Genomic DNA, 25,024 nt, shown 5'->3' with positions numbered 1-25,024 from the left:
TTTATATAAAATAAATTAGCAGCAATTAATTCAACAAAATGTTGAGTTATAAAAACCTTGTACTATTTGTTGTTATTATATTAATAAATAATATTAATTTGTACTATTTTGAGCAATTCAAGATTGTTAACTATTTTGCTTGTATTTACTTTGTAGCAAACTTATTGAAACTTTTGTTAATTAAAACAATTAAAAGCTTGAAAACACTTAAAATAATTTAGCTAGATATATCTACTTTTAAAAGATTAATAGATTATTTTTAATTATTTTAAGCAATTCAAGATTGTCAACTATTTTGCTTGTATTTAGTTTATTGCAATTAAAAGCTTGAAAACAATGTGCTAACATTTAAAATAATTTTAGCTTAATATAGCTAAGATTAATAGATTAATTTTAATTATTTAGCAATGCAAGATTTTACTTTGTAGCAAATTGTTGTAATTGAAATTTAAAATTTAAAAAAATCTATCTATATATATGTATTTAGCTTAAAGATTATTTTTAATTATGCTGAATATTTTTCAATGATTATTTTATATGTAAATGTCACAATATTAATTTAATAAATTTGTTGAGGCTAAATATTAAAATAATCTAATTTGGAATTCACTCAAAGCCACACTAACTTTTTAATCTAAAATATTATTGTTACAAACAAACAAGAGTAACAAATATTTGTATAGCAGTTGCTTTTTGATTTTAGAAAAATACACAATTTATATTTATGCGCAAAATTTGTTTATTTTATACTACTACCGACATGTTGTTACTTTTCCAAGAAATGTGTCAAAGCTTTTAATTTTGAACTTTCAATGAAATATTTTTAGTTTTGTCCGCCTTGTCCTTGTCCGCCCTGCTGTCCACCTTGGCCACCGCCTTGCGGAGGTGGCGGGCCATGCTGGCTCGGAGGTGGACCCTGCTGACCGGCGCTGCTCTTCATGAAACCAGAATTCAAAATTCTACCCATGCTCAGCTTATCAGCTTGAGTGGTCTAAATGTAAAACAGAATTTGCAATGAAAAATTGACAAAATACTTGCAGTCGACTAACCAAAGCCATGGCTAAGACCAATAGCACAATTGTGAAAATTGCAAACTGCTTCATAGTGAAAAATGTAAACTGAACTTAAAGCGCAGTGAAGCGAACTTATATAGTCAGCGAATAGCTATAATTATTAATCTTGATAGCTTGTGAACAAAATAGTCTATTAAATAAATTAAACTTTGCATGTTGTGCAGCAATTAAAAGTGCAATGCAATTTGTTTGAAACGCTAGCAGCAAAATAAATAAAAAGCTTGCAAAAATGATTAATTTATATAGATTGGCTGTTGTTTTAAGCCTTCAATAAGTCATAAATTGTAGCCAGTGCACAAATATGTGCAAATTGAATTTTTAAAGCCAAAGCGCTTAAAGGTCACTCGATTTTCAATGTGGCAGCTGCTGCGCTGCAATCTTTTTAGTAATGCTTGCCACTTGCCACATGCCACACCAACAACTACTAGCAGCAAGTCTCACCTGCGGCAGCAAAAACAATTTCGCTGGCAAAAATGTCTCCAGATTGAGATTAAATTTTTGCTTTTCTGTGGCAAACAAACAGTTTTCTAGTTGTAAGCGCAGCAGCCAAAAGCTGCCAACAAAAGCTTCACACGCCTACAACTGTGTGTGTCTGTGTGTGTCTTGCTTTATATTCCAATGCAAACATGTTCGTGTATAGACTGTCAAGGTAATAAATATTCGTCTTTGCCGCCAAAATATGAATATTGAATTTGCCTACCACGGACTACGGAGTCGTCTACCGTACTCATAATAAACCGCAAGAAAAGCTAAACGTTGACGGCTGGTTAACGGTAAAACTACAGGCCAAGTATAAAAAGCAGCAGCAGCCACACGGGGGAGGGGCAGACCCAACCTACTTTTATTTAAAATGTCTAAGCACCATAAACTGAGCAATACACTGAGAGCGAAAAATTCAAATGCTCATTAATCAAACTTTAGCAGTTCATTTTAATTGGATTAAGGTCCATTTAAAATACTTAAAGACAACAATTTTAAGGCAAAGCATTTAATTGCTTTAAAAATCGTAATAATCAATACGGTTGTGCTTAATTTATAAGATTTTAAATTTTTATTTAAAAGTTATAGCAGAGCCAAGCCAATCAGAAATGCCAAGCCTAAAGTTTGCAAATAAATTTTGCTAAAATTCTGTAACAAACTTAAGCATTAATTTCAATATTTTAAATTGTTTTCTTTTTTTATTATTTAGTGGCATACGCAAATTCATATTTAGTTCAAATAACAAGACAAGCTTTGAACTTTTATGAAAATAGCAGCTTAAGCTTAAAAATTGTAAAATTCTGTTGCCAACTTAATAAATTTAAAATTGTTAAATTTTTTGTTTATTTAATGGAAAACCCAAATTCAAATAAAAACCAATGGAATTTTATGAAGCTTCAAAATTTATTGCAATATAAAAAAGTGAAACTTAAGCAGTAACTTAAATAAATTTAAAATTGTTCCATTTTTTGTTTATTTAATTGGAAACCCAAATACAAATAAAATCCCCTGGAATTTTATGAAAATAACATCTAAAAAATTTACTACAATATAAAATTGTGAAATTCTGTTGCGAACTTAAGCATTAACTTAAATAAATTTTGTTTATTTAATGGGCAACCCAAATCAATATTTAATTGAAATAAGCTTTAAAGTTTATGCAAAATATAACAAACTGAAATTGAAGTAAAACTGAAATTAAAAACACGCAGTACAAACTTCTAACTGACTGAAATTTGTACTAAAAGTTACATTTAAAATAAAAAATAAGCTACAAAATTGTGGGTTTCATTATTTCTAATATAAAAATTTTGTGGAGTAGCAAATCATTTGTTATGAGATTTCAACATTTGAATGTAAGTTGTAAATTTCGAATTTTAACGAATCGTAGCAGCTGCAGCCAATAATTAAAGCTATAGATTAATAATTAAACCTATATATTCCAATATATAAAGCTATAAGTGCTCTACAGTTTGCTGTGCTAGGCTTAGCTTAGTAAAGTAAACGCAGTCATAGTTTTCTTTGAGTGCATTTTAGTTTAGCGGCCTGCAGGCGCTTGCACATACATATGTACTTATGTATTGTAGGTATAAGTGTGTGTGTGTGTGTGCGTATTCTTGCTGTATAGTGAATGAGATGAGAGATGAGAAGAGCACTAATGAAGTTTCGGTTCGTCCTTTTACAGTTGGTTGCCCCATTGTTTGACTTTGCCGCATTCACGCTTCGCTACCACGCTATGGCCCCAACAACTTGTGTTCATAATGTTTGCACAGTGAGCAGCAGTGTGTGTGTAAATTTGTGTGTGTATGTGTGTGTTTGTGTGTGTGTGTGTGCGGGCTGGCAGGCTGCCTCGCCATTTGCCTGTTTTGCTGTTGTCAGTCTATTTATTTATGTTTATAATAGGATTTTTATCAAAAACTTTTGTTTTTTTGCCAGTCGTCGTTGGTTTTTTGTTTTTTTTTTTTTTTGTCAATTCCATTTTGTAATGAGTATTTAAAAAGACACTGGCTGGGCTGACTGACAGCCCAAGCCCGCAGCCTGACTGGTGTTTGTCTTTGACACGCCTTCCCGCCCCCCGCCGCAGACTAATGCGCAGCTTTTTGCCCGCAGAACGTGCAAAGCCATCAACTTTGTTTTTGGTTGTCCACTTCACACCGCCTCAACTTTTAATACTAATTTGAGTCCAATGTTCAGTCATTCATTATATATACATATAAAAAAAATAATATCCTTGTTGCATGCGCTTGTCTTTGTCTTGGCACAACAAAAAAAAAATATATATATATATAAAACACAAAAACTAAATAATTGCCAAATATTTGCGCAAGTTTATTTTTCTCTGCAGTGCGGCGCGCATTCATCTCATTATGGTTTTCACACTGTCTGTGGCAGCCACAAAATGTTGAAACTCGCCCGCCTGGACTGAAAGTCATTAGGCGTCTAAATTTAAATAGCTGCTTTCACCTAGCTCCCGAGCACTAATTCGACTGATTATACATTTAAAAGCGAATTGCTGCTGCTGCTGCTTGTTGAGACAAGCCTAATTTAATTTAGTTGCCGCCTTGGCGCTTGGCCAAGATCTACACAATTAAAAGGCTGCAGCGGAAACATTGTGCAGTTGGGTAAAGCGCACTCGCCAGGACTACTTAAAATTTTTATAGAGCGTTTTGGCATAAAAACAAAGTGCAAAGTATAAAGTCACGTGAATAAACTTGACGCTGGGGAGCAGCGCATCGCACAGCAGAGCGCAGCAATTGTTGAAAGATTATTTTCTGTGTAAGCTTAAGCAAAACACTTGACAATAAATTATGTAGACTGAATTTTGATGTCGTTAAATCAAATGCGAAACTTGCTTTTTTATTCTAAAATCGAATATTGCTGAACTATTTCTTTTAATGAATTTCCTAAGCGCTTTGAGCGAAATTTATCGCTAAGCAACTTTAAGCTTGTGTTATCGATAACATAAATGCTAAGAGCATTAATCAATCAATTAAAATAAGTCTTCATATCTTATTCTCTTTTAATTCGTTGCTTGCAAGTAAAGTTCAACAAATAATATTAAGCAAACTTAAAATAGGCCTCCGCTATTTTCATTCACAATAATGAAAATAATTCATTACTGACAGTACTTCACTTTGGCAGTCAAAATAATTAATAATTAATAATGTTTGATTCACTTTTGCTGGCCAGAATGTAATTTCAAGCGCCAGCAGTTCAGCTTTACTTTCTAATATATAAATATAAAATTAAATAACACAAATTGGGTAAATCTTTGGTTGGAAATCTAACAATATGTGGCTATTATAATTTTAATCGTTGGGTTACCTCATTGTATAATATTTTCTTTCTAGAATTTCAAGCAAGTCACACAAGTCTTAAGCTTAATTTATAGGCAATATTATTTGCTTATTTAATTAATTAATATGTTTGTATTTAATTAACTGCTGTTGTGTAGCACAGTGTAAATAAGCTTATCTTATAAAAGCTAAAAAAGAGCAGTGGGCCATAATTTCTAAAGAAATAGCAGCTTAGCCTTGTTTGCCGCCTTCACTTGACCGAACTTGGAATAATCTTTATGTGAAAAAGGTGCCCAGAGAGCTTAACTGTAGCATACTTTCTAGGGCGCAAAATACTAAGCGTTTGTCTTGCTTGAGCAACAATAAGTAACAAATATATTTATGTTACTTTTAAGCTATTGATAAATTCAAATAACTCAGCTTAATGTACACTAATCCTTTCTAAATGTTTTATGCACAAATCGAAATTACTGAAATTGAAAGGAATTGATGCAAATGATGCTAAAGCTACGACAGACCGCAAGTGATTCAAAGCGGCAACTAATGACAAGTTTTCATAACATCATTAATCATGTAAAAGTTTGCCCAAGGACTTAATCCTAGCAGAGAACTAAGCCAGCGCAGCTGCGAACCTCTAACAAGCAGCGAGACTGTGAGTCCATCAGAATAAAGAAAAACGAAAATGTCGTCGAGCTGTCGATATTTGTTTTTCGGTTTTGTGCCCGCAAATTAGGAAAAGCTGACAAAGTTGCAAGTTCTGCTAGACATTTGGACAAATGTATGCATGTGTGTGGGCGTTTGTGTGTGTGTGCGTAGGTGTACTGTTGGAAATTATGTTTTCTCATATTTGTTTGGAATGCTTTTGGTTATAATATTTGCTGTTGCTGTCTAACCAACTTGCTGGCCAGGTACACACACAGAGAGAGAGAGTGAGGCACGCTTGATAGAAAGGACATTCCCTTTGTTTTTTGTCTCCTGGTCTTTCAAGCCAACGCTCAAGTCATGCAGATTGTGCCCGAGCGCGCGCGCTCGCTGTTTGTTTTGCTTGCTTGCGTTGAAAATACTGTAAATATTTTTAATTCTTTTGCCAGCGCCAAGGGGCAATGGCAATGGCAATGCGTTTGCACTAAAGGCAACAACAAGGGGAGCAGCTACAACAACAACAGCACAGCAGGGGGCGCAAGCGTATGGGGAGGCGGGGGAAGCAGCGACTGGTGTAGATAACGTTGCCGGCATTTCAGCTTTTAAGCTAAAGCTATGAAAATAATTTGGTCCTGAAATACTTGCGGCTTTGCTGGGCAATCGGAATGCTTTTTGTGGTCCACAACAACAACAACAATTATAATATGTTTGCCTGATGAAAAGCACAACGACAACGATGATGACTACGATGAATAAAACGATGCCAGCGTGTTGATTAAGCACAGCCAAAAAGAAAGAAAGAAAAACTTTATAAAGCAGCAAACGCACTTGGGCAAGAGGGCACATTGTTTCGTCGCTGCTGCTGCTGCTGCTGTTGCATGCAAGCGTAGTTGCAACCACAAAGTGCCACTGCAAGTGGATAATAACTAGCGGAACTATGTGCATTTGTTTTATGCAGGCAAAGTAATGAAACAACAACAAAAGCAGACGCGCCACGGCTTGCACAACTTGCAACTGGCAGCGGCAGCCAACCAAAATGACAACGCTCTTAGCCGCTGGCTAAGAATACACAAACAGAAATATGAACAGAACAGAACAGAACAGAACAGAGCAGCGCAGAGCCGAACAGACAGACCAAGCCAGGTAAGATTACGCTAAGCAAGCAGCATGCTAAATTTGAGTTGAAAGCGAATGCAAATAGAGCAAGAAAATGTGTAGCAAGTCTAACAAAAATAAAAAGTAAATCGCACTGATTTAAATTCTATAATTTATAGTATGCGCTGTTAATAATTAAATTCAATTAGCTTAAGCTGCAACAGCAATGCTCAATTTAATTGCTATTAATAATCAATTTAATTGTTTTAAACAAGTTATGCTAATGATTGCTCAGTTCACATATTTTATTAAATTGCTCATAACGATTACAATTAAAAAAAAGTGTGTCAAGTTTATTTAAAAATTTCAAAATTACTTGAAAGTAATTATAAATAATATTGTAATGATTGCCAGTTGAAATATTTTATTAAATTACTAATGATTACGATTTCAACTAAAAAATATTTGTTATTTGAATTTAAAATTATTTCAAAATTACTTAAAAGTAATTACAAATAATCGTAGGATTTTTTTAGAATATTTTGTAGCTATTTAAATATTTTTTGATGAATTTATTTATATTGCTTCGATAAAATCTATCAACCTTGTTATATTATGTTTATAATAAAAATGTATCTCCATAAATCAAAAAAAAGAATAATTAATAATTGTAATAAATATCAAAATATAATTCAAAGATATTTGTCTTTAATTTTAAATAATCTTTAATATTGCGCATTATTTTTCAATTATTTCTGTTCATAGGCATTAAGTAATTGAGTAAGCACGTATTGAATATAAATTTAAAATAAAGATTTAAATATAATTGAATTAATTTTTTAAATTTTAAATTATCTGTAATATTGCGCATTAAGTAAGTAATTGAGTAAATCCGAATGTAATTGCAATTAACTCAATTGCGTAGCTACAAAATAAAAATAATCCAATGAGTAATTCTAACAATTACTAAACATAACTTAACAGTTATGCATTTTATTTACCAGCTTTTCGCGCAGTGTACGCCACAAAGGAAATTGTGTGTGCAGCGCGTTTTCTATGCGCGGTTTTTTCTTTCACTGTGTCCAATGGACAAAGTCAAGGAGCATCAACGTAAGCGCGCGAGACGTTGTCGTCGTCATCAGCTCAACATTTTTGCAGCTGCTGCTCTTTGCATAGCTGAAAACCACACCCACATAAACACACACACACATACACAGCGCAAAATTTACACATGCAGTGAGCTAAATGCAGGCAAACCCGGCAATGTCTTTTGTGCGCGGCTCTTTGTCATTGCCCGCTGATTCAACTTAAGAAATGCATAACTGCATTTTACATATTTCAACGCAAAAGGCGCCAGCGCTGCATCCGCCGCCATTTTGTCAAAAAAAAAAGAAGGCAGCACTCGTGCGTGCAGCTGTGTGTGTGTGTGTGTGTGTGTGTGTGTGTGTGTGTGTGTGTACACCCTAAAGCCAAGACACAAATTAGTTTTAACCAGGCATTGTCACGCTGTGGTGCACCACATTGTGTTGCTCGTTTGGCTGCCGATTAACTGTGGTGCAGCTGCCCCACACACACACTTAACAGCAAAAGCTGCAGCCCCAAGTTGGCTTCGAATTTTATTTGGCACTCTAAGTAACTAAAACTCGAAGTTTAAAAACAACTTAGTGCAGCTTTTAGTTGGATTTTTAATCAATTTGTTTATGTTCAAAGAGCTTAAACTAATTTAAACAAGTGCAGCTTGGTCGTGCTGAGCAGCTGCTAATTAAATTTAGCACGTGCTAAAAAAGTAGCATGCAAGTTAATTAACGCACACACATACATATAAACAAATGTCTTGCCTGGCAGCCAAGCTAAATAATTGAGCAAACTTCATAAGACAGCTAAGCAAAAATGATTGAACAGCAGCCCAAAATCTATGCCGAAAACACAGTCTGCTAATGGCAGCTGTATGTGTGTGTAGCTTTGTGTGTATGTGTGTGTGTGTGAGTTGGAAATGCAACATGTGATACGTTGTCCTAGTTACGCGGCTATTGCTGCTGACTGTTATGCAACAATGGCACACATAAACGCATACAAGCAGCTCTATATGTGTGTGTGTGTGTATGTATGTGTAAGCATAAACTCAACGCGCCTTGAGCTTAACTTTGAATTGAGCTAATCTCAACATACGCAGCTTACACTCAAGCGCAATAAACTGCAGCTTAAAGCGCTGCTAAAGCACAAACTTTAACATAACAGCGCTTTAACAGTAACAGCAAATTCAACTTAACATTGGTTGCTGCCTTGGCTAAAGCTGGGACATTTAAAGCTGCAGCTTGCAGCTTTAGGCGCAAAGCAAAGCAAGGGAATTTTTTTAAATTATTATAAACATTCAAACAGCTAAACTGTCAAACTGTTAATAATATGCTTAGCTTAAAATAATTAATGCATTGTCAATTCACTTTTCACTAGTTTTTTCTTTTGCTTGCTTTTTATTTGTACTTACATTTCGTTAGGTATTCTAAAATTGAAATATAACGAAACAAAATACAATACACAGCGCATTAGATACATACATTGCGTATACGTAATGTGCATAATTATTAAGTATGCATATTTACAAATGTAAGAACATTAACAACACTCGTTCGATATAACAATATAAATTTATAGGTCTTGCTAGCTTGTTCCATTAGAGCTTACTTTGGTGACTAGGGGGGAGGGTTACAAATAGCGCATAAAATTGAAAAGCTTTAGCACTCACCCATATCATCTATAATGGGCGCCATGCGCAATGTTACGCCAATTAGCATGAGGCACATTAGCAACAAAAGGCAGGCAGTTGCAATAATTGTCCAGCGTGCGCGCTGGGACAAATCATGTGGATCAATCACCTGCAAATTAAATTAATAACATTTACATTTGTAATTACATTTGGTTTGAGCACGCACCTTAACAACTTCTGTATCCAGATCCTGCACTAGTATTTTGGGTTTTTTGTGACGATGACGCTTTTTATGGCGATGACTGTAAATAAAGTGTTAGAAATAAAAGCAAAAGTTTATTTATTGCAATTGCGGTAATTGAATTTAATAGTCAATATAAACATTTTTTTTATTATTTTAATTTTATACACAAATATGCCAAAAATGTTTGCTTTAAAAATGCCAAACAAATTTAACAACATTAAACCAAAAATGAAAAATGTTGCTTGTAATTATTAAAAAAAGAATAATAAGCATTTTGGCTTTTGGTTTGCAACCACGAAAAATTCAATTAAATAACAAAAAATGTTTGCTTTATGCTTTAAAAATGCAAACCTAGTGATATTATTTAACATATTGAACAATATAAAATACACAAAAATTAAATTTTGTAAAACAAAATATGAAGCAATTCATTTAAATAAGTTTAATGTTTGCCTTTAGTTTAGAAAATATGCAGCCCAAATTCGCTTTAAAAATGTGCAAAATATTAAATCAACTACGAAAAATGTTGCTAACATTTCTTTCATGTTAAATTATTATTTTCACTCTTTTAGCTTGAACATGAACCGAGTTAATTAACTAGCTCGCCAGCCCACCCCAGCTCCATTGCATAAGTTAAAGTGCAATTAGTTCGATTAAATAAGTGTAAGCAGCTTAATCAATTAGGTTAAGTAACAACCCCTCGCTGTAGCTCGAGTATAAACATTTTGTTGGAGCCAACAACAAGCAAAGCAGCAAGCTTAAACATATTTGCTCTATTTCCGTTTGGGTTTTGCTAAACTTCCGCATTACAGAAGCTGCCACAAATTTTGCCGCGCTCATGTTGCATGCCCCCGCTCAAACAACAGATACAAACACATCTCGCTCTCACTCTCTCTTACACGCTTAACCACTGTCTCGCTTTTGCAGCGGAAGTGCCTGCTGGCAGCACATAAAAAAAAATGAAAGAAAAAAAAAACAACAATAACCGTTACAGGTAGTCAGTTGGTTGGCTGGTTTGGTTGCTACAGCTGGTGACAGCAAATGCCGTTAGTTCTGCCCACCCCACCCCACCCACTAACGCTTGTTGCCCCAAAAACTTTGCACACAAAGCTTGTCAATCAATTGCTCGTTTTTTTCTTTCAGTGCTCTGCCCTCTCTGTTAGACTCCGCTGTGGAACGAGTGCGTGGGATTATAGCTCTGGGCAACGCATTAGGCGATATTTGACAAACGGACATTAATTTAGCTGCAGTTGAAGGCCAGCATAAAGAATGGACCTGGGCCTGGTCCAGGCAATAAAACCAACTTATTGTTCTCGCTGCAACGAGTCGCAGCAGCAGCAGTCGCTCTAAATGTTCATCAATGTCACTAATGCGGCATCATTTATAAGTTCTCTAATCATTTCATCAGTGGACAACAGACGTGGGAGTGCAGGAGTGGGTTGTGACAGTGGGTTAATTGTTCAAAATTTGGGGCATAAAAATATATATAAATTATAAGAGAATTCAAAGAATTTTAATTCAATAGTTCTATAAGTCACTACCTCGTTATAAAATTTTATTATATGAATTTTGTTGACTTTTCTGATCTTTGTATTTTCTTTTTAAGTTTTCATATGTATTTAATTTAAAAAATTAATAGTAAATAAATAATTTAATGATAATAATTCTATATTTATAATCTAATTTAAGCTCCCATTCCACTTTAAAAACTTAACAAATAAAAATTATAGAAAAACAAAATATTTGATTGATATTAACCCTTTAGTGTGAATTATTCATTGTATAGTAAGCTTAGCTTATTCATCATTATCTTATACGATAAGTATTACCATAAATTCGTTAGTTTAGATAACTCTCTGAATATTAAATGATTGATATTAACCCTTTAATTGTCTGAATTAATCAGAGTGTACTAAGCTTAGCTTTTTCATCATTATCTAGCTTCAAACGAGATTATAATTTTCTTAGTTTTCCATCTCAGAATTAAAGTCTATTATAATTTATAAAATAAAATTATTAACCCTTTAATTGTCTGAATTATTTATAGTGTATTAAGCTTAGCTTATTCATTATTATCTATCTTAAAATTATATCTATTACTATAATTTTCTTAGTTTAGATAACTCTCTGAATAAAAATCTCTTATATTTTATCAAATAAAATATTTAAATGCTTGATATTAACCCTGATTGATTGATTGTCTGAATTATTCAAAGTGTAGTAAGCTTTGCTTATTTATCATTAATTATTTATCTATGTATTACTTTAATTATAATATCTATGATATCTATTACTTAGGCATCACTTCAGAATAAAATTCTATTGTATTATGTAAAATAAAATTATTTTAATGCTTGATATTAACCCTTTAATTGTCTGAATTATTCAGCTTAGCTTATTCATCATTATCTAGCCTAAAATTGTATCTATTTCTATAATTTGCTTAGTTATCTATCTCAAAATAAAACTCTATTATATTGTTGTATATAAAATAAAATTATTTAATGCTACATATTCACCCTTTAATTGTCTGGATTATTCAAAGTGTAAGCTTGACTCATTCAGATTTTTGTATTCTGAAGAAAAAAGCACAAATATCTAGCTAAAGAGCAAATCTATTACTATAATTAGCTTAGTTCGCTGCACATACAAATAAAAACTGTACGAACTTAACCCATTAATTGTGTGGATTATCGAGAGTGTAAAGCATGACATGTTCATGTGTGGATTATATAAAGTGTGGCAACTATTAGCAATAAATCTAAATTTATCCACCGTAAACTTTTGCTTCAGCGATAGCAACTCACCGATGCTTTCTGCGATGTCGCTGATGATGAGCAGCACCGTCGGGCACCATATGCTCAAGGTCGTCGATTTTATCGCCATCCATGTCCATGTCTATGTCCAGCTGCATGTCGCATGGCGAGTCCTGCCCATAGGGGCATTGTCTGTGTATTCGGGAGGGGGTAATAAATGACATTAGCAAATGACAGGCGACGCCTTTTGTGGCAATTGATGTTGATCTAGATTGAAACTTACATGGTCTGGACATCGTGCGGCAGGCCAAGCACATGGACATAATGCTGCAAGCCACTGGGCGTGGGATAGACTAGCGCAGGATCTGAGCAGCGATGATGGCGTTCTAGGCGAAAGGTTCAAGGTCACACACGCTTTTATTTGTTATTAATAAATAAAACTTACTGTACTTTCGCTTGCGTCGTCGATATTCATCATCGCTGCCCGTGCTGGGCGCTGGCAGCTGGGGCTTAAAGCTTTGAACGTGTCTATCCTTGGCGCGCATGGCCGCCGCTTTGGCTGCACTGCAGCAGCCAGTGGGTTGCGCCGCACTCGATGCAGTTGAGGTTGAGGTCATGCGTTGCATTTGCCGCGCTGGCGCCGGCTGCTGCTCCAGCGTTGCCTCTATAGGAATAACAACCGCCTCGGGTGTAGCAGGCAGCGCCAAAAGTCCCGCGCTGCGCGATTTCAAACGCTCCGCCTCACGTTCCTTCAGCGCCGCCGCCGCCGCCCCACTTGTGGGCGTGTTCGCGTAGCTGGGCAGCGCATGCAGCGACTGCGAATCGCTCTGGGCCAGCACCGTGCTCACAGTCACATTGGCGCTATCCTCGGATGTGTTTTGTCGCGAAAAGTAGCGCGCATAGGCAGCGGCGCCATCGAAATCGCTGCCAGCGCCTGAATAACTTTCCGTATAGGAAATCTGTTTGGGCAGCAGACGTTTACGTTGTGGCAGTGCCATCGCCTCAGGCTGTGGCGGCTGTGGGTATAAATGTGGCTGTGGCGACGCCTCAATTTCCAAAGTTACGTGCGGCTGCTGCTCCCGCTGCTGCTGCTGCTGCGGCCGTGCCAGGCTGGATGGAACATTGACGTGCAGGCGCTGCAAAAAAAAAGGAAAATGTTAAGTCTTTAAGCTCATAAAAAGAAAAGCTGCAGCTATTTTTAGTTACAAGCCCCAATTTCCGTACACTAAAGTTTTACATCGCTTTTAAGTTGCTCAAGTTTTGTAAGTGGGCTCGATGAGTTTTATTTTTGGTGTAATTGTGGCAAGTCCCAAAATAAAACTTTCAATGTCGCGACTTTAATATAAAGCGACTAGCAGATCACACTTACTACTTGTATACTAAAGTTTATGCAAAATCAACAGCTATATCTTTTAAAAACAGAAAAGTCGAGCTACACAGTGCTGTCATTTTTTATTAAGCAAAAGCTGAATTAATGAAAAAAGAAAGCAAAATCGCATTGAAAAAGGTTAAGAAAAAAGCTGTTAGTAAACTGAGTTAATAAATGAAAAAAGCTGAGGAAAAGTCGAAATTTTAGCTGTTGACCTTTTTTTTTATTCAGCAACAGCCTATCAAACCCAAATTCAAGCTAAGCTCTTAAAATGTTGTAAAAGTTCAATTGAAAAAAATATCTAGAGTTCCCGCTGTCTCGCTGTTTTCAAAATTTTCCCGCATTCCTACTTCAAAAACAGTCGATTATGATGGTAAAAACGGAGAAATGACACCACTGGAGCTACATTGTAATGAAAGGAACTTTTTTTATGCTAATTTTTATATTCTCTTAAAAAAGTTAAGCTATATTCTGTGTTAGCTCATAAAACTGCTCAGATAAAACATTCCTTTGTCCATTTATTATGCATTTTCATGTTTTATTCAGTTAAGTTTAGATCTCTGACTTTTATTTGTACGCAAAGTGCTGCACGCAAAGCGAAGCTTTATATAAAGGCAAAATAATCTGTTTATTAATCTAACTATTTACAATATATATTTTTTTATTAAGCAAATGTATAACTGCTGATATAAAAATCACTTAATAATCGGACTGTAATTTCTAAATCAATACAAAAATAGTCTTGACAGACGCATAAAACTTTAATATAGGAGTTGATTTGAATATTAAAATAGGCTCCATGAATCTTATCGCTCATACAATAATTAATAATTTCCCAATAATTGCGAATCTTAAGGCTTTTATACAAGTTCTATGCAGTTTAATCTACTACTTAATCTACTTTCTAAATCAGTATAAGCATTTCTTTTTCAAATAGCACAAAAACTTAATAAAGGGGTAAAAGTTTGTTTGGTTACTGGGCGTACCTAGGCTTAGAAAGTCTCCAACATCTCCTCTGCGAATGCCCAGCACTTCACAGAAGGCGACTCCGATTCATCGGCGAAGCCTTCTACGGAAGTCTGAGCAACCTTGCAGAGGAAATATTGGACAATCTCGCAAAGTTTCTAGAGTTTCTAGTTTTGAATGGTTCCAAAGCCCACAGAAAGCAAACACGGGACCCGCAGAATTAACATAGACAGCTCCAACTTCCCTTCATACATTCGATCAACTACCACATACCCCATCTATTCCTACAGATAAGCAGGCAGCACAATATGTTCACATGGCCTCAAGGTGTTCCCTTTAGGGGCACCTGTCTAAGCTAACCGTACCTAGCAGTAAATATTATTTGGTGACAAGCACCTAATCACTTGTTAATGTGAGTGCCAATGATTGCCAAGCTTAGGCCTATGCAGTTTCAACTCTCAACTTATTAATCTAATCCTTGATTTGTTTAAATTTTTAGTAGCTTTTTTAACCTTCTTTGCAAACTTCTTTCATACTTACCGCCTGTTGTGGCTGTGGCAGTGGCAATGAGCGTGCCACGCTGCGTGGAAAGATGGGACTGCACTGGGCGCTGATGGACTTTGCCTCCAGTATGCGCAGCCGCTTGGCCAAACGCGCGCGTTCACGCGTCTCCGCGTCCGCATGGCTCAGCGCAATGATTTCGGCGCCACCGAAGCTGACAGTGCAGCGTGAGCTGGAGTAGGAAAGACTCTCCAGGCTGCCGCGCAGCGAGGCTGTCAGGCTGTCATCGGCCAGCGTGGAGCTGTGGCAAGCACGTGTGGCACCAATGACTGTCGCCGTGCCTGTGGCTGTGGCAGTGGCCAGCGAGTTATTGTCGTAGCCATTGGTCGTTGTACTCTGAGAATGGGAATGTCGTTGCTCGGGGGGCGGCTCAGCAATTGGCACTGCTTTGTCCTCATCGGAGCTGCAGCTGGCGCGTCGATGCGTTTGAGCTTGCACCACCATCAAACTGCGTTTGTGCTGTCGCCCCGAGGAGTTGCTCAAGGTGCTGGCCACGCTGTCCTCGAGCGCCGTTTCAATGGCAGCAGCTGCAGCTGCAGCGGGCGTTGATGCAGCTGCTGGCTGCTGCTCTGTGCTTAGCTGCTCCTCCTCCTCATCATCTTCTTTGCAGGCACGACGCATGCCGAATAGCTTGCGTGGCAAGAAAATGCGTCCAATGGACTTTTTACGCTTCTTGCGCTTGGCACGCTTGTGCTCCTCATAGTCGCGCTTCAGCTCCTGCATCTTGTGCTGCACCAGCGTGCTGAAGACCGCCTCGTAGGTGAGCGCACGCTGCAGATCCAGCAGTATATCATTGGTGGACACTGCCTTGTCCATCTTCGTCAGCAGCTGCATTTTGGCAGCGCTGCCGCTACCGCTGCCACTGCCACTCCCACTGTCCTCCGCCATGCTCTGCTTGTTATTGCTCCCGCTTTGGGTTTTATGTTGTGCTCGTTGTGCTCGTTGGCTCGCTTGCTCGCTTGTGTGTTATTGCTATTGTTTATGGCTATTTGCATTGCGTCCTTGGCTTAGGTTTACGTTGCGGCGCTTGTCATGTGCCTGTCGTGACGCTAACTGGCGGCCACATCGTTGCCAGACATCCGTTACGCATTATAGTTCCAAGTGGCCGCAACTGCTGTGCATCTGCAACAAATAGAAAAGCGTTAGACGTTAACAAATTGACACAAAATGCGCTAAGCGGTTCAATAGCCGCCCGTCATAGACAAGGACACACACACACACACACACACACACAATAACAATTCATCTAACCACCCCATCAACCACTCCCAAGACCACTCTATGCTATCAGAACAGCAGTTCCACTTTTGCCAATAGTTTTGCTCACTTTTGTGATTCAAATTCTGTTTCACACCTGCCACCCACACAGCCCTCCCCCCATCCAGCACACCACCCATCGCCCATCGCAGTCGCAGCATTATTCATGAGTGCAGCTTCCTACTTGTTGCACACACACTCACAGTCCAGCACACACACACACACAGACACAAGCGCTTACACGGCAACAAACAGGTAAGTGCTTGACACGCTTACAGTGGTGCCAGTTTAAATATAAAAAAAAATAGCTGAAAAAATATATTAATGCTTGCAAGGCATGTGGGGTATGTTTAACACTCCCAATCTATAAGCTTATCAAATTTAAAATCAAAAACTTAATTTTAAAAGTCTTTTAAATTTAATTTTTATTTTTTTTTTGTTATCAATTTCTTTTACCATCGACTGTTCATAGTTGACATTAAATAAATAAATGAAAAAAAAATATATTTAAATTTTTGCTCAACTTTTAATTCATGTTTATTGTGTATTCTTCCATTGCTCTATATTTCAAAATGCATCTTAATTCAAGGCTCTACTACAGATTACTGATAATAGTTATCGATACTATCGATTTGAAAGCAGCACATTCTAAATTCTTTCCCTCTTTGCAGAAGAAAACTTCTATTTGAATAGAACAAATGTTAAATCTGACAGCCAAAAAAAAAAAAAAATATTTTGAAAAATGTACTTTTATTACTAAGGATACAAAAATAAATTAAGTTTTCTATTTAAATATATCAAAGTTTAGTTTAGCAAATAAAAAAATTTTTTAGCTATGCATAAAAAAATAAATTAAGAATTAAATTATTCTTTCAGTACTATTTTTTAATGAAATTACATTTGAACTTGAAATATGCTTTGCTATATTTTATTTTAAATATCATTTTACAACACTTTAAATTTATTTTGCTTGCTTAAACTAATTGCTTGTCTAATATTTTTGATTTGAAACTGAAACTTTATTTATTCTTTTCATGCTTTTGGCGCAGTGTATAATTGATATGCACATATGCACGCATGTGCATGTAAATACATTGAGATGCCCTCTTACTGGCCAGCTAAGTGAACAGTGAAAGCAGCTCAATAGCTGTAGCATTTACAGTTGCAACTGAGAGTCGCGTCGCAGCTTCCCAGTGGAAAAAAGCAAAGCATTTGCTTCGTTGCACTGTGCAGCTGGGACAAGCTGACTCAATGGAGCGCTGTTCTTTTTAGTTTTTATTTATTTTTTCTTTTTTTTTTTGCATTGGAACGTGTGCCAACTTGACAGCATGTGGCAGGTGGGTGGGTGGCTGGTAGGGCGGAACAGCAATAGTAAAAGAGTAGCGACAGGTTTCTCTGCTGCCGCAGCCGCGCGTCGTTGTGTGCGAGCAAATAAAAATATACAATGGAAATGGATATTGTTTTCATTTCCGCAGTCGCGCTGCTGTTCATGTGCGACATTTGAACACACACACGAACACATGCATAGACATGTTAATATTTATATATGCGTGTGTGTGTGTGTGTGTAAATATGTAATTTGTAGGCCTGCTGTGCGCATACAAAACGGGTCACAACAATAGAAAAAAACAAGCATAAAAAAACACATGATTAAATGCAAAACACACTAAAGGCGTAACTTATGATAATAAGTATGTATTTTTTTTTGCTCATTTTGCTGTTTTTGCATGCCGTGTGGCAGTCGCTAATTAAACGTTATGGCCGTATAATAGAAAAACTTGAAGCAGCTTAGAATGCATAAATTTTCACTAGGCAAAGGCAAAAGTTAACCGCACGCGCTATTAACATAGCCAAGTACCTCAGCTGGGCTGTTGCTCCTGCTGCTGCTGTTGACTTAGCATCTCTTATCTCTGCCCGCAATCTCAGTCGCAGCTGCTGCTGGCAGCAAACAAGTGAAGCGAGCGAGCTGAAGAGAAAATTTACATGCAAAAGAGAATAGCACGCACATGGCTTTGCTGCTGGCGTCGCAGTCGTCGTCGCTGTCGATGCCAAAAATAAATCATAGCGAGGACGCGCAAAAGAGAAAAACAAGCAAAAGTAATAACTGTTGCTGTATATGTAAATAACAGCTTAGCTGCCGCCTACGTGTGTGAAGAGAGAGAGCGAGAGCGCCAAACTGTAAGAGCGCGTTGCTGCTATCTAACAGCTGTTAAAGCGCTGCTTGTTTAACAGCGCTGTTAATAGCGCCAGACACCTGCTTGTTGCTGCTGTCAAGGTATGAGTGTTCAATACACATGAATTCAACAGCTGTGTGTGTGTGTTTTTTTTGTTGTAGCTTAAGCACTTGAATTGAATTTTTTGTTGGCCATTAAATTAATATGATTGTGTTTGTGCTGTAACTTTCACTTACAGCTGTCAATGACAATGCTTAATTAGCACCCTACAGCGTAATAGTTGGGGCATTTGAATGTTTAATCATTAGCGCACCGGCCAAACTTTGAAGTGCAATTACATATTGCAAATCAAGTGGCGCGCTTGGTAGATTGCAATTGCAAATTGCCTGAAGGCTCTCTCAAGCGCCTGCTTAAATTTAATCAACATGTTCTCAAATCCTTTCGCACTGCATAGTTTGGGGTATTCAATTATTGACGCCCCGCTTTTGGCCTTCGCAGCACACACTCACACACAGTGGTGTGGGCGTGGCAGCAAATGCAGCGTATAGTACACAAAAGGCGAAATGCCAAATAAAACATGCACATGGCTTAAAACACATGACACCATGAGAAGCGACGCAACGAGGAAAGCGCAGCAAACCAAAAATAAAAATATAAAATGAACTTAAAATGCGAAATATAAGGCAGAACAAAACAGTTTCAGGGAATGAGCAAAAGCAAAACACCAAAAAATGAGAAAGTAATATGCAGTCGCTGCGCTTGAGTTGTCCAGAAATACCCTGTAATCTATGCTAATCACTTTTAATAGCATTTAAAATAATTATTTTTTAAGAAAATGGCTTTTTTTATAATATGATTTAATTATACAATTGAAAAGAAACATAGCATAGCAATAAAAAAAAAAATAATAAATAAATAAATAATTCTTTCCTGCTTTACAATATAATTTAATTACTACATGATGTAATTATTATTTTGAAAAGAAAAGTAAGCCAAGCATAAAAAAACTCTCTAAGGAAAATATTTTTAAAGTCAAAACGTTAAATACATGCAATTCGCCATTAAAAAAAAAAGACTTAAAGAATTATTAGACTTTAATATTTATAACTAAAAATTAAATTATTAATAAGCCACACTAGCAAAAATATTTGCATAGCATAAATCAATTTAGAAATTTATTTCCAGCGTTGTAATTATTTTTTAAAATTTTTCATACAAATAAATTAATTATTGAACACTTTAGCAATAAAATTATGTTGTTTAAGAATTAAATTAAAATAGCAATTTAGAAATTAAGTTTCTATGCTTGCAATTTATCATTTTCTTATTTTTAAAAGCAAATATATTTTCATAAAATGATTTATGTATTGAATTATGCATTAGGCACTCAAAGTTTTCTAAAGAAAAGCTGCAAAATAAATAAATAAAAGCAATTAAGGTATGAATTATAAATTTAGCTGTATCGTAACTTTTAAGCTGCTCTTAGTTAGCAATATGCCCGCACTCAGCTGTAGGGTATTTGGCAAATAAAAACAGCAAAAACTATTATTTTTTGCCCCTGCAGTGGCACGACCTTTGAAATTAGAGTTCTGAGATGTGCACGTAAAGTTTTGTGTGTGTCGCTATTTGTATGTGTGTGTGAGTGTGTGTGTACACATTCAAAATGAGTCCTTGGCCGCAACGAGCTGCAGCAGCAGAATATCCTGACCCTGCCAACACCCAGCGCCCCTCGAACTATACAAAACCTCCCAGCAGCAGCAGCAGCAGCAGTGTCAGATAATTAGTGAAAACTGTCTGTGAAGAAGAAGAAGAGTGTGTCTGTCTGTCTGTCTGTCGGCAGTAACAAGTCCGAAGCTTCATGTTCACAGCAATGTCACGTTGTATGGCTCTTTGACTCTCTGCACCTCCCCCGGCCCCTCACTCACGCTCACGCTCCGGTCCAGCGTTCAGTTGTCACAGCCTTCGTCCAGATGAGCCATATGAAATGCAGCCTGACAGTTTTCTGACGCACACACACACACACATAGACAACATACAAAAACATTTACATGTGTGTTGCAACATTTACAAGCAAGCTGACAGTTGTTGTTGTTGTTGTTGCTGTTGCTGCTCGCTCAAGTTCAAATGTTTGTCTGCAGGCATTTGAAATGATTCCAAGCCTCAAGCAAGCTGCTGGCCCCAAATAGTTTGCTTAATCTGCTGGGCATATCGATGAGCGACAACAATGTCAAATTACCTTGAACTCCACGCAAACACCAGCACAATGTACAATGTGCATATCGTATATAGTATATGGTAAAAATTTATTGAGCACAGAGCCTGCCATTAATGTCATTAGCAATGGGAGCTGAACACAAAAAAAACAAAATAAAAGCCTTCGAGCATACAATTAAAATCATTTGCGACAAATTAAATATTTATTGCCTGCTGTTTGCAGTAAGACTGTTTATATATATAGACTATAGCGCATGCCTTTAATACAATTCGAAAATTAATTTATTCTGCTGCATTTGAACGTTCAAACAATGTTTTATTTTATGGCTTTTAGCAATAGATACATTAGGGCATAAAAAGTAAATATTTCTACACTTGATTTATGTTCATTTATATTTTGCCTGTTAGCAGTAAAAGGATTGAGCAACATATTTGTTGCCAAGCTGATTTTAGGCACATAAAACTATAAATATATAGCTGCAAACATGAAAATAAATATTAATGAAATGACAAGCATCATCCAGCGGCAATATCTGGCGTAGCTAATAAGACAATTGATCATTATACATTTATAATTTGTCTTTAGCATTAATTAACTTTAAGGAGAATACAATATTTTAAGTAAAATATCAGCCTGAAGCTTTTATGTTTATAAATATTAGAGCAATACAAATGAATTCTAGGCTACAATTAAAATAAATAAATAAATTAATATATATATATTTATATATAAATTATGTAAATGATTTTATACTGTCAATCGCTTATGAAAAACATTGAAACATCTCATTCAACTCACGCAGCTGTTTGCAGATTTCTATGACCGAATGCGCATAAGTCTTTGTTACCATATAGAATACTTATATATATATGGCCTATGCCTCCATCCTGAAGGCCTTTGTTGCTCTGGCTATACTAATTGTACCATAGAATTCTAGGCTACAATTAAAAATAAATAAATAAATAATATGGCCTATGCTAAAGTATGTTTGAAGTTGATGGAACATAGTTGATATATTGTTTATATCCGCAACACATTCACTGATAAATTAAATAGTACTTAAATTTTTATTAATGCCCTTCAAATTAAATTTCTTATTAACTTATAGAAAGATTCTAAATAAAACATTAACAAATAATTATATTAAATGCATTGAAAACAAATTGAAATTATTAAAAACACCAATAATCTTTGCCGTTAAGTATACGCAATCAAAATACGCAAACGCGCTAGTAAATGAAATCAAATCCAATCAAGATTCTAGAGAGAACTTAAACACAGAAACATAATTTTAAATACTTTTAAATTTAATTTTAAATATTTTATGTATCGCCGACTGTTCATAGTTGACATTAAGAAAATAGATTAATGGCAACAGTTCATTAAAAATAAATAATCGTTGAAGACGCGATTTATTTTTAATGAACTGTTGCCATTAATAAGCCAACATAAATATGATTATAAAATAAAACATGACATACTGATGATAATATAAATTAAATATATGTAAATTATGTGTTATTTAACTTTTGACGGATTTGTTGCTTGCGCTCTGCTTAATATAATAATAATTATGTTAATATTTTTAGTAATTTTAAATTGTTTTATTAAACATCTAGACGCTTGAATTTCGCTTGCATCCGCCATTATCTTTTGCAATAAATGTCGCATATTTATAGATTAAAATTTGTTTCGCTGCACAGCAAAAGTTTTAATATAAAATTAACTTTTATTTTCACGCAACGCTGCAACCAATTGGCAAGCTATTATTATTAACTGTCAAACGATTAAAGCGTCGTAAAAAAAAAAACAGAAAGAAAAGTTTTTTAATTTCTGTGTGCAAGACATTAAAAGTTGCCAAATAGAATGCGCCAGCGTCAAAGTTTGAATTGACTGAGCATAAAGCTAATATATTTATAGAAACTGTACCTGCCAGACAGACAGACAGACAGTCAATCGATGAGCAGAGGCTGTGAAATCAGCTATAAATATGGCAGCCAGCAAATGATATTTTTGCGTTGATATAAACACAAGTAAATGTTTACATTGTTTGCACAAAAACAACGAAATTTTTCTTAGCAATTTCGTTTGTTTGTAGGGCGCAACTACAATCAGTAGTGTAAACTATTTAATTTTTCGCTTTTAATTTGCTCGGCATGCCAAGCACAAACACACAAACGTACACATTGCGTATACGCCGCATTGTGTCCCAAAAACCACTCAGCGGTCGCTCACGGCTTGCCTGAGCTCTACTACATTATGGCCATTAATTTTCATTGAAAATGGTGAACGACTTCAATGCACGATTTACGAGCAAGCACTTTATTTATTTTTTGTTGTTTAAAGTTTATTTTTGCGCTCGTTGTTGTTTGAATTGGTAATGGCGCCACATTTGTTCGCGCTCGCGCCCACATTGACAATCGATTTGCACTACTACCCCAAGCCGAGAGTGGAGAGTACATAAATACAAATCAAATATGCATTACAATTGGCCCCAACACTTGCCCAGGCCTTGACCGACACACACAGAGCGCCAAACCTTTAACCACTAGCAACCAAAAAAAAAATATATATATACATATATATGAAGTAAGAGCGAAAAGAAAAATCTACAACTACAACAAAAGTTTGTGCGGCCGCATTTCTGAGCATTTTACACTTGTAATTTTAATGGCGCATACGCTGCTGCGTTTTTGCTCTTTGCTCACCAGATGCTGCTCATGCTGTTGCTGCCTTGTTAAAGTTGGCTAACTCAAACACACACACATGCACACACACACACATAGCAGGTCTACGCTTGGCTAGGTGTTGAAATTTGTGCTTAACATTTGCATATGAAAGGCTAAAAAGCCAAATATGCTAGAGACTAAATTAGTGCTGAGACTAAATTAAAATGCTTTTTGTTTTCTTTTGTTGGCTTTGTTTTCTGCTGCTAAAACAAGCAACGAGTTTTAAATTGCACAAGAATTTAAAAAGCGTAAATATTTTGCTTAGAATTTTAAATAACAATAAGCAGCTATGCAGCTTGCCTAAAAGAATTGTTAATGCAATTTCATATATTAAGTAAAATTAAGCATAGTTTAAACTGCAATAGTAAATAGCAATAAATTATTAGCGTATATAAGTGGAAATAAAACTTTAACTTTAATCCATTCTCAAATTGCAATTTAATTAGATTTGCTAGCATATTGAATTTCAACAAATTTGCATTTGCAAACAAAGCTTTCTATCCTTAAATTTTTATATAAATTGTACTCTAATAAATCATAAGATATTAACAAGAATTATTCTATGATTTATTAGAGTAAAATTTATATAAATAAAGAAAGATTTGATTTATTAGAGTAAAATTTATATAAATAAAGAAAGATTTGATTTATTAGAGTACAATTTATATAAATAAAGAAATATCGAAAGATTTGTTTTAAATGACACAAATAAAATAAATGACTTAACGTATTTGCCACAATTAATTTAGTTAAGAAAATTATAAGCATTTATTTTTGCTCAAATTAAACAACATAATTCTTCTTTTATATAAACTTATTACCCAATAATTTATTTAAAGCATTTATGCATTGCAAATGACTGTAAACAATTAAGCAATTTAAAAGCAGCAATCAATTAATCAACAGCTTTGTTAACAACAAATAAAACGCGTGCTGTACATTAATAATAAACGCACTGAAAGCTTTAATAATAAAAAAACTAAATCAATTTATGCATTTTTTATGCTTGGAATTAATTTATGCATCGCTAAGCTGCTCAATAATTACTCAACGCCGCGCACTAAATTTTAGTGCAATTTAATTGCAAACATTTGGGCGAGAGTCTGTGGCCAGCGCTTGTCACATGCGTTCAGCTATTAATTAGGGGCAAGCACACACACACACACACATGCATGGCATAGCAGACATGCTGTCTTGCTACTTACACACACACACACACATGCAGCTGTAAGCAAGCGTAAAGTGAATGGCAAATTTATTGCTTTTTATGGCTGCAACAAGTTTATCTCGTGTTCCTGCTAACTGACGCTCATTATGGCTTAGTTGTTGTTGTTGTTTTGGTTGCTGTTGTTGGCAATTTGGCTGCTGACTGCGCGATTTGTGTGTCTGTGTAAACAACATGGCGTATGCGTAATCAAAATAGCTGCCGTTGATTTTGTTATGTACCAGCGTCGGCGCTGTAT

The 25,024-nt window shown here is 35.7% G+C and overlaps 2 protein-coding genes across 3 annotated transcripts in view; both read right to left on the bottom strand.

The window, feature by feature from the left end:
* The window catches only part of LOC108596542, a 76,311-nt gene that overhangs the window by 48,569 nt on the left and 2,718 nt on the right, over nt 1–25,024 (bottom strand). Inside the window, exons 2-8 of one of the 2 annotated variants that reach the window (XM_017982435.1) lie at nt 15,166–16,308; nt 12,736–13,426; nt 12,574–12,676; nt 12,342–12,482; nt 9,517–9,592; nt 9,330–9,459; nt 9,207–9,276 (exon numbers count right to left, since the gene is read on the bottom strand). In XM_017982435.1, the coding sequence (XP_017837924.1) occupies nt 9,245–9,276; nt 9,330–9,459; nt 9,517–9,592; nt 12,342–12,482; nt 12,574–12,676; nt 12,736–13,426; nt 15,166–16,074 (2,082 nt within the window). In that variant the 5' untranslated portion in view covers nt 16,075–16,308 and the 3' untranslated portion in view covers nt 9,207–9,244. Of the gene's footprint in view, nt 1–9,206; nt 9,277–9,329; nt 9,460–9,516; nt 9,593–12,341; nt 12,483–12,573; nt 12,677–12,735; nt 13,427–15,165; nt 16,309–25,024 lie in introns of those variants that run through there. The other variant, XM_017982434.2, reaches the window with a different exon arrangement.
* LOC108596544 lies at nt 716–1,114 on the bottom strand. The gene is made up of 2 exons (XM_017982437.1): nt 1,050–1,114; nt 716–991 (listed from the first exon to the last, which is right to left on the bottom strand). Exons 1-2 carry the CDS (start codon nt 1,101–1,103, stop codon nt 824–826), a joined length of 222 nt encoding a protein of 73 aa, XP_017837926.1. The 5' UTR covers nt 1,104–1,114; the 3' UTR covers nt 716–823.

Source organism: Drosophila busckii, chromosome 2R, assembly GCF_011750605.1.
Source record: "Drosophila busckii strain San Diego stock center, stock number 13000-0081.31 chromosome 2R, ASM1175060v1, whole genome shotgun sequence".
Taxonomy (NCBI): Eukaryota; Metazoa; Arthropoda; class Insecta; order Diptera; family Drosophilidae; genus Drosophila; species Drosophila busckii.
Note: the sequence above shows the minus strand (reverse complement) of the source record. Positions and strands in the feature narration are given on the sequence as shown.

What these genes read in the sequence shown, in the direction of transcription:
- LOC108596544 (XM_017982437.1), bottom strand. Translation starts at nt 1,103, where the DNA reads ATGAAGCAGTTTGCAATTTTCACAATTGTGCTATTGGTCTTAGCCATG. An exon ending in TGGTCTTAGCCATGGCTTTG is followed by an intron (nt 992 to 1,049) that starts GTTAGTCGACTG and finishes TTTTACATTTAG; the next exon opens with ACCACTCAAGCTGATAAGCT.